This window comes from Mus caroli, unplaced genomic scaffold (genome assembly GCF_978045245.1).
Source record: "Mus caroli unplaced genomic scaffold, Mus_caroli_1 scaffold_1, whole genome shotgun sequence".
Classification (NCBI taxonomy): Eukaryota; Metazoa; Chordata; class Mammalia; order Rodentia; family Muridae; genus Mus; species Mus caroli.
Genome location: NW_028227256.1, coordinates 189387235 through 189403454, shown reverse-complemented (window position 1 = coordinate 189403454; position 16220 = coordinate 189387235). Strand labels below are relative to the sequence as shown.

General features: G+C 39.7%; 1 protein-coding gene across 3 annotated transcripts in view; it reads left to right on the top strand.

Annotated features, from left to right (window-relative positions):
* The window catches only part of Dtl (denticleless E3 ubiquitin protein ligase adapter), a 40598-nt gene that overhangs the window by 4262 nt on the left and 20116 nt on the right, over window positions 1-16220 (top strand). For all 3 annotated transcript variants that reach the window (XM_021170545.3, XM_085843897.1, XM_085843905.1), the window contains exons 2-10: window positions 712-837; window positions 1663-1761; window positions 2861-2922; window positions 3006-3126; window positions 8298-8363; window positions 9964-10076; window positions 13269-13342; window positions 14498-14601; window positions 14843-14947. In XM_021170545.3, the coding sequence (XP_021026204.1) occupies window positions 712-837; window positions 1663-1761; window positions 2861-2922; window positions 3006-3126; window positions 8298-8363; window positions 9964-10076; window positions 13269-13342; window positions 14498-14601; window positions 14843-14947 (870 nt within the window). The remainder of the gene's footprint in view (window positions 1-711; window positions 838-1662; window positions 1762-2860; window positions 2923-3005; window positions 3127-8297; window positions 8364-9963; window positions 10077-13268; window positions 13343-14497; window positions 14602-14842; window positions 14948-16220) is intronic.

The following is a 16220-nucleotide window of genomic DNA, read 5'->3' as shown; positions in this document are numbered from 1 at the left end:
ACTCCCAAAAGGAACTTTTCATGGAAGGGAGTAACAGTTTAATCAGTGATGCTTTACTGGCTGCGTCTTTGCTAGAAGTCAGATCTCTTTGCATTGGTACTGATCATCATACACTAATTTTCTACATTTAAGCTGGTAAAACTGTACTGGATGTGGTAGGACATGCCTTTAATCCCAGCACTTGGGAGTCAGAGGCAGACAATCTTGAATTCAAGGCTAGTCTGATCTATGCCATAGTAAATTCAAGGCCAGCCAGAGCTCTACATAATGAGACTGTCTAAAAAGACAAACAAACAAACCTATATATAGTGTAACCCAAATGTCCTCAGATGGCTTAAGAAAAATAGCGTAAATCTGGTTGATCTCTAAGTTCAAGGCCAGCCCGGTTAACAGAGTGAGTTCCAGGACAGGGCTGGAAACTGAGAAACCCTGTGTAGAAAGGAAGGAAAAGAAAATAGCAGAAGTGGTGTTCTGGAGCACCATAGATAGTGAGTAGATCTGAGTTACATATGTAAAGTTCTATATGAACAAATACTTAGCCAGGTATGGTGGCTCATACCTTTCATCCCCATCTCTTGGGAGGCAGAAGCAGGATTGTTGCTTCCATGCCTCAGAGAGACAAACAAGACTAAAGATATTTATCTTTAGATTTGTGGGAAATGCTAGAACATAATGTTACATTTAATTCTTAAAGGAACTGTTTTGTTTTAGGGTGGTCTTCACATTACCCTCTACAATCCCTTCTGAGTGGTTATCAGTGCAACTGTAACGATGAACACACATCTTATGGAGAAACGGGAGTCCCAGTTCCTCCTTTTGGATGCACCTTCTGTACCGGTGAGAAAAGAACTAAATACACTAAGCTTGAACAGAACATTGCTTCCTACTTAGCGGGAAAATAGACTTTGAAAGAAAAGTAACGTAGGTAGATGTTAAAATTGTTCTCATAACTGATGATTTATAAGGTACAGAGATGTTTTTAAGATGAAGGTTTTTTTTCCTAGCAATCATTTTAAAAATGTGAATAGAAGTTCTTGTCTCTAGTTTCATAGTTTAATTGAGGAAAGATCATAAGAAGGAATTTTAAACCCAACAGTTTCCATCTGCTGGTGGTTTGTATCCTGGTTTTATTTGCCATTGGCCAGTACCACTCGTGATTTAGTCAAGTCAGAGTATCTGAAGGATCTGAAGACTATTTTGATGGTTAAAGTAGGGTTTTTAAATTTTATTTTTATATTATGTGTATGAGTGTTTTGCTTGTGTCTATGTTTATGTACCACAGAGGCCAGAAGAGGGCCTTAGGTCCCTGGGAACTACAGTTGCAGACAATTGTGAGCTGCCATGTGGGTGCTGAGAATCAAACCCCAGTTTTCTTTTTTTGTTTTGTTTTGTTTTGTTGTTGAGACAGGGTTTCTCTGTGTAGCCCTGGCTGTCCTGGAACTCACTTTGTAGACCAGGCTGGCCTTGAACTCAGAAATCTGCCTGCCTCTGCCTCCCAAGTGCTGGGATTAAAGGCTTGCGCCACCACTGCCTGGCAAACCCTAGTTTTCTAAAAGAACAATAAATACTCTTGCCCTGAGCCATCTCTCAGCCCTGTTTTGAGTCACTTGATACTTTTGTACTCATTTTGAAAGTTCTTACATATTCTTTGTTTTTCTTCAGCTCCCAGTATGGAGCATATATTAGCAGTTGCTAATGAAGAAGGCTTTGTCAGATTATATAATACAGAATCACAAACTAGCAAAAAGACATGCTTCAAGGGTAAGTCTATAATTTTTAACATTTTTAATTCATAAAATCTTTGGTGTAAATTACTGTTTTAATACAAGGATGATGGACAGCTTGGGTGGAATAAGGTAGATAACCAAGCACATGATACGAACTGTGAGAGATAAGTGCCTACACAGAACTAGCATGCAGGGTCAAAGCAAACAGAACCTAAGATGCCAAACTAAAGTCAGACTAACGTTATTTCCTTGTTAGGACTTTGTGAAGGCTTTTGACATAGAGAATGTTTTGAGCTGATCCTATTTTAGAGAATACTTCTAATACTCAGAAAATAATTGTATTTCTTTGGGAAAGAATATAGTGCATGTACATGAGTTGCTGTTAGATGTCCTCCTGAATCATGCTCTACTTTACTTTTTGAGACAAGATCTCACACTGGTCGTGGGGCTCATTCGTTTATTATACTTGCGCCTGGTATTTATTTGGGTGTTGGGCATGTGAACTCAGGTCCTCTTGCTGGTGCAGCAAGTACTTTATCCACTGAGTCATCTCTCTCCCATTTGATGTTAGATAGTGGCTCTTGCATGTGTCCTGGAGAGGCTGTGTGACATCTGTGACTCCATAATGCTCTTTGGCCTGTTGATAGTAGAGTACTAGCTATCATCTTATAATGAAAACTTCCAAAGTGTCTTAGTTATGGATTCATTGCTGTCAACAGACACTATGGACACAGCAACTCTTACAAAGAAAAACATTTCATTGGGGGCTGGCTTACTGTTTAGAGGTTCAGTCCATTATCATCATGGGGGGATGCATGGCAGTTTGCAGGCAGACAGCAGGTGCAGGTACTGGACGAGCTGAGAGTTCTACATCTTGATCCACAGTCAGCAGGAGACTGCTCCACTGGGCATGAGTATAAGACCTCAAAGTCTGCCCTCACAGTGACATGCTTCTTCCAGCAAGGCCACACCTACTTTAATAAGACCACAACTCTTACTAGTGCCACTCCCTGTGGGCCAAGTACTCACACACATTCCTATTTAAGCTATCATAAAAGATGTTTAAACTTGTACTGGTATGACTGTCATTGGCTACACTCTGGATCTGTCCCACTTATGTTTTCTTTGTTTAGAGTGGATGGCTCACTGGAATGCTGTCTTTGACTTGGCCTGGGTCCCTGGTGAACTTAAACTTGTGAGTGACTTCCATTTTATTATGTCTGAGTAGATACTGATAAAGGGTTTCTTTCTTAAATTTTACTATATTACTTTTGGAAGGTTACAGCAGCTGGTGATCAAACAGCCAAATTTTGGGATGTAAGAGCTGGTGAGCTAATGGGAACATGCAAAGGCCACCAGTGCAGCCTCAAGTCTGTAGCTTTTTCCAAGTTTCAAAAAGGTAGGTTGGTATTTGTCATTTTCCTTAATGGTGGGGAGATATTTGTCTTTGCTCTCTCAAAGTTGTCACTTTACCTAACTAGGTGGTAGAGATTTTATTTTAACTGAAAATCTTAATGGAGTTAGTTGGTTAGACCCATTTAAATCTTTTTATTATTGTATTTTAATGTGTATGGGTCTTTCACCTGCATATATATGTCTGTGCACTGCCAAGACCAGGAGAGGGCACTAGATCCTTTGTGACTAGAATTAAGGAGGTTGTGAGCCATGGTGAGGGGTTTGGGAATCCAACCAGATCCTGTGGAAAATCAGTAATCTTAACCTCTGAGCCCTCCCTCTCCAGCCCCTTGTGTCTATCTTTGGTTATTGTTGTCAGCTTTTCCTGGAAAGGTAATAAGACTTAGGGCAATTTTACTTTCTCTGTGACCCACTTTGCAGGTGGGTAAGATAGTGCTATTGTTAGCTGTAAGATAGTTTTATTCTTATCTCTGTCTAGTCTCATTTCAATGGGATGAGACACAAACTGATTTTTTTTTTATTAGTCTCTGTGCAATTACTTGGGTATTACCCTTAAACTAATTCTCTAACACTGGCTGCTTCCCCAAATAGTTGCTATTTGAATCCTCCTGGGTATTTCTACTTCAGCAGTGTGCTGTTGTAAGGAAGCATTTCACTCTCGCCCATGCTGCTGGTCCATCATGACTAATGGAGGTCTGTTCTCTCCATCTTCTCTTCTGTGCTCTTTCTCTCTCCTTTCTCCTTATCCTTCATGGTCCCTACCTGCCACCCACACCCAGCCCAGTAGCTCAAACTCCACGTCTCTTTATTCTCCCCAGTAATTGGCTGTAGCCATCTTTATTCAACCAATAATTTTACATTGTGGAGCAAGGTTTACATAGCATCACTTGGTGTGTGTGGATCTGCTGGGGCAGGGGGAGGACTAGATCTTTGGAGCAGGTATTTAGCATTTGAATAAACTATACATAGCACCCAACTAAACCACCCCTGCCCCGCCCCCTCCCCACCCCCATCCCCCGACAGTTTTTTTAAATTTTGGATCAGGGTCTCACTGTAAGGCAGTGAATCAGTGAGATTCCTCTGCTTCTTCCTCCCCGTGCTGGGATTAAAGGCATGTGCCGCATCACTTAGCAAAGCACCCTGTTTTTGTTTATTCGTACAAATGCTCTGGAATACTGAACTAAGCTACGGAGTGGGTTAGACTTTTGGCAAAGTTAAATTGTATTTCTGAGACATGCTCCCACCTCAGCCTCCCATGTTGGGATTACAGACACGTGCCACCATTTCTAGGTCACAAAGTTAAGTTTATTCTGTTGTAGTTGCTCTTAAGCTGGAATTCTGAAAAGTTAATATATGTCATGAGTTTTGATTCCACATCACTGTTCATTAACAATGTATTGTGTGAAGTTAAGAATGTCTGTTTTCTCATTTGTTGAACTCTTAGATTTAAATTTAAGTTTATGTAAAATATATGGGAATAATTTATGATCATGAAATTTTACCTAATTTAACAGTTTTGGAAAGGGAAACACCATGTCTGTTAGTGCCTTTGTCTAAGTTTTAAAACTGTGGATAAGTTTATGCCAATGTCATGTAAAAGAAAATGCATTGGGTTGGATGTGGAGCCAGTGGCTTTTATCCTGGCTTCTAGTGTTACACAGTTGCTGAGTTGGAAACTGCCTACAATGTCCCGGAGGTTGGTCAGTGAGACAGATTAGGTTCAGCCTGCCCTTAGCTATGCATAGAATAACTTAGAAACAACTTTTATTTTAGACTTTTAAAATGACTTTGCATTTGTTACTTTAATTAGGTTAGTGCCCAACACCATTTAAGTCAGGAAAATAATTATGAGCATAATAATGAGGTTGGGGGGCGGGGAGGGGGCTAGAGAGATGGCTCAGCGATTAAGAGCATTGACTGCTCTTCCAGAGGTTCTGACTTCAATTCCCAGCAACACAGTGGCTCACAACCATCTGTAATGTAATATGGTGTGTCTGAAGAGAGCCTTTACAAACAAACAAACAAACATGAGGTATATACTCATTTTTTAAAAAAACCTGGAGATTATAAATGTTAGTGGGGGTTTTATGTGGATTTTTGTTTGTTTGTTTGTTTTATGCTAACATAGTAGAAAAATTGATTGGTCCAGTTTATTCAACCCTATATGAACAAGATACTAATGATCCTAATTGAATAGTAGTGAATTCTAATTGGATACTAGTTGGTGCTAGTGAAATTTGGCTCCCCTGAATGGCTGTCTTCTAAAGACTGATAAGTTAGGCACTTTGGCCAGAATGAGGAGGAATAGCATTAGATTTTCTGGTAGATAATTTAAATTAACTGTGAATGTATTTTCTTGTCTCCTGAAAACTTACATATATTTGAACCTTTCTAATTCTTCACCTTGTTTAAAGCCAGTCAGTCCTTCATCCTAAACTGGTGGTTCTCAACCCTAGTTAGGATCTTTGATCTTTGGTTATCTGATTTTTTTTTTTTTGTTTTGTTTTGTTTTGTTTTTCGAGACAGGGTTTCTCTGTGTAGCCCTGGCTGTCCTGGAACTCACTTTGTAGACCAGGCTGGCCTTGAACTCAGAAATCCGCCTGCCTCTGCCTCCCAAATGCTGGGATTAAAGGCGTGAGCTACCACGCCCGGTTTATCTGATTTTTTTTTTTTAACATGTTAATTCAATGGTAATCTCTAGTAGTTGAGCCAGGTTATGTGTGCCTGTCTGTCTGTTTTACTTCATCTACGGATTCCAGTGTATTGATACCGTTGAGGAATATTTTTTAAATTTAAACTTAACTTTGAGAATTTCCTAAGTGAATATTATATTCATAGTATTTCTACCTCTCCCCTCCAGCTCATCCTGTGTAACTCCACATTCTCAAATATGTATGTATGTGTCAGACGTCTGTAACTGTGGGGATATTGCTGTTCTTTTAGGTACTTCCTGCTTGATCATGGGCAGACCTTCTGACAATTTTTTTTCCTAATTTTTCATTATTAAGCAGAAGTATAATAAAGCTCACACCTGTTTAAAAAAGAGATAAAACCTGAAAGTTAATTTGAATTTTTGGTTGGCTCAGGGAAAGTGGGCCACACTAGCAAGTATATATGTAAAAACTGACAATATGACCCGTCCATGGTATTAGAAAGCTTTTATTGTAGGTATGAGAGAGAGAAAATCCAATGGCATCGAGAAGAATAGAATTGAGAGAAAAAGTAGACTAAACATGGCCAGCCAGCAGACTGGACCCAGCCATGAGCAAAGCATGAGGGACAAAGTGGGAGGGGTTTAGACAGAGGGAACATAGCTGGAAAAGCAGGATTATAAGGACAGTGAGTAACTGGGGGGGGGGGGGCATGAACTGGGGAAGTTTAGAGTAGTGATGGTGAGAAGAGCTAGGACTTAGAAAATTGTAACAGGTACTTGTGATGCCGAGGGAACCTGAAGGACAAAGTGTGCTTTGGAATGCTAATAAGCACCACAGATAGCCTTTTGCCTCATCTGCCTTTTGGAATTTGGGAAAATAGTTTCCTTTGGACCTAATACTATGTACAACCTACTGAGTCCATTTAATGTTGCTTTTTTTTGTGCATGTATTTAAGGCTGACCCCTGGGGATTAGAAATTTATTGGGAGGCTGGTCCATAGAGGAAATTGATTTTCCTGTAGTTCTTCATCTAAGGATGAAGCTTTATGAAATTCCCTCTACCCATGCTAGCATGTCAACTGGTATAGTCAATATGTAGGTTTTGATTAGGCAGCCATTACAGTTGAGATTTCAGAGGCACAGTGGCTGTCTAGAAGCCACTATCTCACAGCAGGTATTCTGCTCTTCTGGCTCCTGCAGTGTTCACTGGGTCTTGGGTGTAGGAGTTATGTTACAGATGTACCAATTGAGGGTGGGTATCCGACAATGACTTATTTGAATCTTGAGCAGTGTGGGTCTCTAAACATTTTCCATCTGCTGCCAAAAGAAGCTGCTTTGATGAAGGTAGAGCCCTACTTTTACCTTGCTGGAGGATAAGAGGGCAAACTGTTCAAACCATATTCTATACCATAAAATTTTGTTTTTAAACTGTGTTTAAACAGTTTTTAGTTTACTCAGAGTTGTGTAGTATAATATGGGAGAGCAATGGATCTATCAGTCAAGTTGTTAACTCCACCATATCATCCAGAGAGGCTGAGTTTGAAGACATAAGTAAAGGTTCTCTCTGTGTCTAGCTCACCTGCTGCTTGGGCAGCTCTTGTTGTGATAGAGCCCCTCTCCACCTCTTTCCTGCTTCCTCTATCTTAAAAGGAAGCTGGCAGGTTTTTCTGTTGGCATTTGGTTACCTTTGCCTCGATTGCTCCATCTAATCGCCTGATTTAGTTGTTAACTCCTACAAAATTAGGTGTTTTTATTCAGTGTCCACAAAGCTCACAAGTAGTTGTTTTGGTACTTTGTTCAATTTATAGCTATTATTAATAGTTGAATCAGTTTGTTAATTGCTCGCCCTTCCATATAGGGAGCAGAATTCCTTTTTAATTATTTTGTACATGTGCCTATTTTGCAGTGCTCTTGTGAATACTAGGCAAATGCTGTGCCACTGAAGCTGTATACCTAGCTTCCACTGTTACCTAAAAAATAGAACAGTACAAATAAATGGAAGTTCTGTGTTCTATTCAATGCCGCTGCCTCTTCCATACCCAGAGGGTACTTTGATCTGCTAAGAAAGAGGACTTTTAGATGTTACTTATCTTAAAATAGGAAGATTAGTGCCTACCTACTAGATTGACAGGCAGCATTGAGGTAATGTGTGAAAACCGTGTAGAATTTAAGCTACCTTTTTTTTTTTTTTCAAGACAGGGTTTCTCTGTGTAGCCTTGGTTGTCCTGGAACTCACTGTAGACCAGGCTGACCTCAAACTCAGATCCACCTGCCTCTGCCTCCCAAGTGCTGGGATTAAAGGCGTATGCCACCACGCCCGGCGAATTTAAGCTATCTTAAGACAGTAAGCTCTCCTCTGTGCTAACAGTTGCTGCGCTGTTGTTTTCTTACTATGATCTCTGGTGGCAAATTCAGTGCTTTTGGAGAATGTGTTCTCTGGGGAAGGGGAATGGAATGTGCCTTTGATTCGTTTCCAACATCTTGATGGCCTCTTCCCACAGCTGTGTTCTCTACAGGGGGGAGAGATGGCAACATTATGATCTGGGACACCAGGTGTAACAAAAAAGGTAAGCTAGTTCTGTCTTAATTTTAATAAGTGCTTAATAAAAGATGCTCAAAATAAAATGAAATGCTAGTGATTTCATCTGATACCAGCAGGGGGCACTTGTGTTCCCAATCCTGCTCAATTCTCAAGGTAATGATTATTGCAAAGCTATTAATAGATGTTCTTAGTTTCATATTGTCTCTGAATTATAATTCCATCTATCTAAATTATTGATAGAATTAAAACTACTGATGCATAATTCACTGAATAAAGGTTTGGTTGAGATGTTTTTGTTTGCTTTTAATTTTCCTGTTTTTATCCTGACAAGATGGCTCATCAGATACAGGTGCTATCCATCAAACCTCAGCTACCCGCGTTCAGTTCTTACATGTAATGTAGAAGGAGAGAGCTCCTTAAGTTGTCCTCTGACCTCCACACTCTCCCCTCACATTAAAAAAAAATGCCTTTAAAAAAATCAGATTAAATTGAATATAAGCTTGTATTGTGCAGGGTGGTATTAAAGGAGATGGTCATTGGTGTGTTTATTATTAATTTATGTATTGATTTTAAAATGTTAAGCTATTTTTGTGGAGCAAGTTTTTGGTGTTTTTTTGTTTGGTTGGTTGGTTTTTTGGGTTTTTTGTTGTTGTTTTTCGAGACAGGGTTTCTCTGTGTAGCCCTGGCTGTCCTGGAACTCACTTTGTAGACCAGGCTAGCCTCGAACCCAGAAATCTGCCTGCCTCTGCCTCCCAAGTGCTGGGATTAAAGGCGTGAGCCACCACTGCCCGGCAGTGGAGCAGTTTTAATTTTATATCTGCATTAAAGTGCAGAGAATTTCATATATACTGAACACCTACACAGACGCAGCCTTTCCAGTCATTCAGTTGGTACATTTTTCAGCTGGTAAGCATTGGCTCATACATAATTACCCCAAATTCATAATTTGTATCAGGGTTTATTTTTCATGTTACACATACTGTGGATATTGACAAATATATGGCATGTATCCGCCATTGTAATATACAGAGTACTTTCATTGCCCTAAAATATGTCTGCTCTGGTGTTTCTACTTCCTCACGAAGCCTTGCTACCACTAATGATTTGCTTTTTTAACTGTCCATGGTTCTCCAGATTTTCATAATTGGAGTCATGTAGTATCTCTTTTCTTTTTGCACAGAATTACTCTTTGTGCAGGCATGCCACATTGTATCCACTCATCCATTGAAGGATACCTTGATTGTTTGTGTTTTAGCCATTACGAATAAAACTGTATAATTATATCTGTGTGTTTGTTTCTTTGTGTAATTAAACTCACCATGGGCTCTTTGGGATTTTGGCTTTTTGTTTTGTTACATTTTGTTTGCTTTTTCATTTATTGTGTGTATGCACAACCACAGCGCATGTGGATCCATTTTCCCTTTTGAAATGTGATCAGGGAATCAAATTCAGGTCATCAGGCTTGGTGACACGTGTCTTTACCTCTACTGAGTCTCTTCGGGATTTTTCGGTTTTGTTTTTATACTAGTTAGTCAAAAATCACAAAATTTGAGGTTCTATAGAAATGATTAAATATTGCTTTCAGCTTGAAATCAGAAAACATTAAAATCTTTGGAACCTTTCAGATGGATTTTATAGACAAGTGAATCAAATCAGTGGAGCTCACAATACTGCAGACAAGCAAACCCCTTCAAAGCCCAAGAAGAAACAAAATTCAAAAGGACTTGCTCCTTCTGTGGTAAGGTTTTAGAGAAGTATATGTGTGAATAAGCAGTTGTTATTGTAATTGCTTGCTTTTAAGGCAAGATCTCTGTGTGTGCTTAGGCTGGCCTGGAATACATGATCTTCCTACCTTGGCCTACCAAGTGTTAGGACTATAGACTATTCATGAGCCACCATTCATGACATGAGTGGCTCTTAACAGTAGGGAGAATCAAATCTCTCTTTAAGGAATTTGTTAGGCAAAAAGATGGATTTAACTCTTAATTTCTTTGTTATTAACTGTTTATAGTTTACTTAGCACCGCTGCGATGGTTCTCAAACTCCAGTGGGAATAGGGAACATGGTAAAGATTCAGCTTTCTGGCATATATGCATTTGTTATAAAAGGTGCAAATGTAGTTTGTGTTATTTCTTAATGAAAATAGGAAATATAAAGATGAATGGAGTTTTAGTTACTTTCTTCCAGATGTTTTAGTCACCTTACTGTAAACATAGTGACAAAATTCATACACCTTTAGTATTAAATTTTGGGGGGTGCTTGCTAGATCTGGTACGTTGCTCTTCTGTATTTATGACTTGTAAATTTTTTTAGAGAAACATCAAAGCACTCTCAGTCATCAAATGCTTAAGCAAAGACTGTTAAACAGGGACTACACTGACTGGCAGGCCTGCTGCTAGTCCTACATGCTACAGATAAGCACCAAGATCTCAGAGTCATATGGAGAAAAGAAACAAGTCACTTTGAGTGATAGAAATATATTCAGAAGATTAAGGGCACCCTGGTGTTTGGGGCACAGTAATTTGATGTAGAATAAACACAGATCCAGCCTTTAAACCTTTTAAGGTAGTTCTCAACCTGTGGGTCCCAACTCCCTTGAGGGTCACATCAGATAGCCTGTGTATCAGATATTTACAATTCATAACAGCAAAACTACAGTTATAAAGTTAACAATGACAACTTTAAAGGGTAAAGGTTTCCATGACATGAGGAGAACGGTATTAAAGGGTTGCAACATTAGCAAGGTTGAGAGCCACTGCTTTAAAACAATAGTTAAAGAAAACAAAACAACTGAGTCATCATCGCTAGCTACTTTAAACAAGCATCTTAACTGCAAAATCTTTTTTCAGTCTTCAAGAATGTGGGTTCACATTCTTAAGCAAACGAAAGTGAATAAATTCACACTTGCAAAAAGTTTTATCTCAGCAGAAGAGAATAACTGTTCCCTTTGATCTTGTAGAAAGATGGGAGCATTCAGAAATAAAAAGTAGGCTACTTCCTAAGATTGTTTAAGCCACACACCCCAGAACCCATCCTCGGGTATGCATGATGCCTTGTTTTAGTCTCTCCTGGCTTCTTGCTCCCTCTAGAGTATCAGTCTGATCTCTTTCCCAACCTTTTGAGGATGGCCAGCAGCTCTGGGGGTGTTCCTTCCTCCTTTCCTGGATATAGCCCAGTGAGTCACTCGGTAGCTGGTGGCGTTGGGGTGGGGAATTGTTATGCTGTGGAAAGTGAGTAGATGCAACTTACATCATTGAAGGCATCATCGGGCATGTGGGAAGTCAAGTTCAGCTTATAAGACCCCCAGCCCATCAGCAGCCCTGACCCTGCTGCAGTTTACCACCCATGTGTGTGGTTGTGCTGCTGTAGTCATATGTGTAGTAGACAAAAGCTCCAAACGTGACCATAGTACATCCTCTTTCCATTAATCTCATTAATGCAGTTTTCTGATATTCCTATATGTGAGGTCTGAATAAATATTTAGGGGGCAGTGTAACTGCTAAACTATTGTGACTGAACAGTGCATTCTTCAATCCATACTCTGTGTGTGGGGACCAGATGACATTAAAATGTCAAATTTCATTGAATTCCAAGAGAACTTCTGAGGGAGAAGCATTTAGGAGATAAAGTTCTTTTCTGCACGTGTAACGAGCATACAGCAGCATTTTCTGGTGAATGAGACACAGGGAAAATTGATTTCCTATGTTATAGGGAGCTTTGAGCAGACTTGGTGGACAAGTCATCCTTCAGTGACCGGTTTATTCCTATTATGTGCGGTGTGCTCGTGTTGGTGTGCATGGTGTGAAAATCAGAGGACAACCTTTAGAAGTCATTTTTCTCCACCATGGTCTCTTGTGATCAAACTCAGGCTGCCAAGCTTGCACAGCAAGTGCATTTTTATCTTCCTAACTGTCCTGCTGACTAAGTTCATGTTAACGTACATGATAGTAATGTTTAGGCTGTTTTCTTAGTAACATCTAGAATTACTGGGAAAAGATTAAGGGACCAGCAACATGGCTCAGTGAGTAAAGGAGCTTTTTCTATCATTCCTGATACCCTGAAGTTGATTCCTGGAACCCACACAATGGAAGGAAAGAATTTTTACTCGGGCAGGTTGTCCTCTGACCGCCACATGTGTGCCCATGTTACACACATGGCATGCATGGAGAGATCAAAGACAACTTATAGGAACCCAGTTCTCTCCTACCATGTGGATTATTCTTCAGGCTTGGCAACAGGTGTCATACTATCCAACTAGGGGAATTTTTAAATGTGGTTTTGTTGGTTTGGTTTGGTTTGAGACAGGATCTCTAAATAGCCTAGTTGACCTGGAACTTACTATGTAAACCAGGCTGGGCTTGAACTCACGAGAGATTTACCTGCCTCTCCTCCCACTAGCTAAGTCTAAAGGAATGCACCACCATGCCCTGCCTTTGTTTTAATAAATTTAAAAAATATAACATATATTCTTTTCCCCTTTCCCTTTACTCTTGCCTTCTACCTCTCCCTGATCTCAAAATCATGGCTTCTCTGTTATTATTGCATACACACATGCCTAAATATATAAATATAACATGTTGTGGTTATTTATTATTTAGAATCTATGACTTCAGGGCTGAGCCCATGGTATGGAATAGCTGGAGAATACTGTGTCTCCTGCTGTCAGCATTCCTTCATTGCTTGTAGTTGTTTGTCTGTATGTGGGACCCTGGGAGGTTCCCTCTTCCACGTTAGCTTGTCTGTTAGTGTACTGCTTTGGGTCTTGTCTAGGCAGCCATATTGTTAGGATATTATTAGGAGCTTCTTGACACTTTTAGGAGACAGTCTCACAGCAGCTTCAGAAAAGCTCGTTTTAAGTACTTTGTGAAATACCCTGGTGAAGCTCCGATGCCCAAAACAGAATTTCCTTTTTTCTTTCTTGTGCTATTAGGATTCCCAGCAGAGTGTTACTGTGGTCCTCTTTCAGGATGAGAATACATTAGTCTCAGCAGGAGCCGTGGATGGGTAAAAGACTATTTCTTCTGCTTTTTACCCCACTGCCTTTGTGAGCTATGGTAGTACCTAATCCCATTGAAGAGGTTATTATGTATGTGCCTGGAGCTGGGAAGAAGTTTACAGGTCACACTGGATCATAAAAATTGAGATAATACATGTGCACATTGCCTCTGGCACATAGCAGTACCCTACTGCAGGGTGGGTAGCTTGCTTGGGATATAAACGGTAAAGTTAAGGCCAACGTACTTCTATGTACATGTTATCTACAATTGATCTAAATACTGATGGCCAAATGAGTCTGCAGTGCTGTTCATTTGTCCTTTTCTCTACAGAGCGCTGTAAACATAGATTGTTTATACGCAGGGACTCTTTACATGTACATCTTTGCCTATTTCCAATTAGAAATACAATTCTGTATTCAAGTTTTTAATTTTAAAAATGTCTTACTAAAGGTACTTATTTTATGGTAAATGTGTAGTTCTAGAAAACCCACAAAGTAAAAGTAAAGAGCAAGACAATTACCCCAATAGGAAAAATGAAAGCGGTTTTCCTCTTTCACAGGAAAATGTGTTTAGTTAAGGAGTTATGTATAGAAATAAAGCATGGGGTGTACACCCTGTGTTTCTGGGGATATATGCGGTCTTAGAGGTTAGGAAGGGTTTTTTTCTAGAAGAACAATGGAGCAGTGACTGTCGACATGTGACCTCCAGCTTCCTTTTCCCGCTGCCCTGGGATGAGTGTCAGTGACTCATCACTGGGTCACGTCACATCTGTTTCCCTTTGCACGAGCTATAAGCTTGACACTGGAAACAATTATATGAAATAGTTAAATTGATTGGATTCCAGGGAGTTGTCCTCAGTGTACCTGGCAGTGTGCCGGAGGACATCGATTAAAAGTCACTTCATACGCATGTAAGTAACATTGTTAGGATAGGTGTAGACTAGAGTCAGACCACCCCTTTCCCAGGGTCGCATAAAACCGCCTGCGTGTCAGGTGTTTATGATTTGTAACAGTAGCAAGAGTACAGCTGTGAAGTAGCCATGGAAATAATTCTATGGTTGGGGTCACCACAACATGTGGAATTGTATTAAAGGGCCATAGCATTAAGAAGGTTGAGAACCACTGGTCTAGATGGCTTATGAAGTATTTGTTTTGATTTTTAGAATAATCAAAGTATGGGATTTACGCAAGAATTACACTGCTTATCGACAAGAACCCATAGCATCCAAGTCTTTCCTGTACCCAGGTACCAGCACTCGAAAACTAGGTAAGCCTTTGTAGAATTTGGGATGCAATGAATTTTCCTTAGAAACCAAAAAGTATTAAAGTGTTAATATAAGGCTAATTTCAGCAAAAACTTGAGAAACAGTTAAGGATATGGATGTCAAGATAAAAATCTTAATATAGTTTTGATTTCTTTATATTTTTGAAACAATTATCTTATGGCATGGACTGCTTTTGGCCCCACACTTTAACCTCACTGACAGTCTATTATTAACTTCTCTCAGGATACTCGAGTTTGGTTTTAGACTCTACTGGCTCTACTTTATTTGCTAACTGCACAGATGACAACATCTATATGTTCAATATGACTGGCTTAAAGACTTCTCCGGGTAAGTTGTTATTCAAATTCTCTTTTGTTAATGATATGACTGTTCAAATCTCTCTTCAAAAGACAAAATCAGCTGGGAAATCTAGCTCTTGTACCTGTCTGGTGATGTAGGTTCAATCCCCAGTAAAACCATAAAAAGAAAGGAAAGAAGAAGAATACTTTATGGCCTGGGAAGATGGCTTAGTTGGTAAAGTACTTGCCACACAGACATGAGGACCTGAGTTTAATTTAGATCACTAGCACCCATGTGTAATCTCTGCTGGGGAAGCTCTGGGAGACTCCTGGGGCTTATGACCAGAGCTAGTCTTGTAGAATTGGTGAGCTTCAGGTTCAGTGAAAGAGGTTGGTGATGGAAAAGACACCTGGTATCTTTGACCTCTGGCCTCCACATGGTGTATATATGGCTCACAGGACACACATACAAGATGTAATCTAATCCTGGTTCATTATTAAGAGTATACTATTTTATGTATACTTCCCTATAATGTAGTACCAAAGAGTCTTGAGTTTAGTTTGCTTTTCTGCAATTTTAAAATAGTTCTTGTGGATGGGTTTGTTTTTTAGAATGCTAGCTAGGTGTGTTGATACATGCTTAGTCCTAGCACTCAGGTACAGAGATAGGTGGATCTCTGAGTTTAAGGACAGCCAGGACTACATGATAAAGAGACCTTGTGTCGTGTCAAAACAAATGAGAGTTAAATGTGTGTGTAAACGCTGCCTGGTGATGACTTGCCTTTCCACGACTCTGGAAAGGACAAGGACTTCATGCTTGTGATTTTTGTTTTCAATTCACGGTATTGTAATGTACTAATAATTACATCCCATGCTCAGTTTAGCATAGAAAAATTAAGTTGAAGCCATGCATAATACCACATGCTTAAAATCTCAGTGTTTGGGAGACTGAGGCAGGAGGGTCAGGAGTTCAAGGCCATCTAAAGCTGCCTCAGAACAACAGCAAATCAGAGTTAATTATAATGAAAGCCGCCATTGGGTTTAGACTTTTTGCCATATCTGAAACATTTGCAATGTGCTTTATACCAGCTTTTCCTAGACCAGCAAAAAGCAATAAAAACAGATTAGTCTCAGGTGAAGGTTGCCCACACCTTTAATCCCAGCCCTTGATAAGCAGAGGCAGGCAAATCTTTTGAGTTCAAGGCCAGTCTGGTCTACAGAGTGCAGGACAGCCAAGACTACACAGAGAAACTCTGTCTTGAAAAACAAAACAAAACAAAATATGGTTAGTAGGAAATTCAATTTATAATTTTCTGTTCATA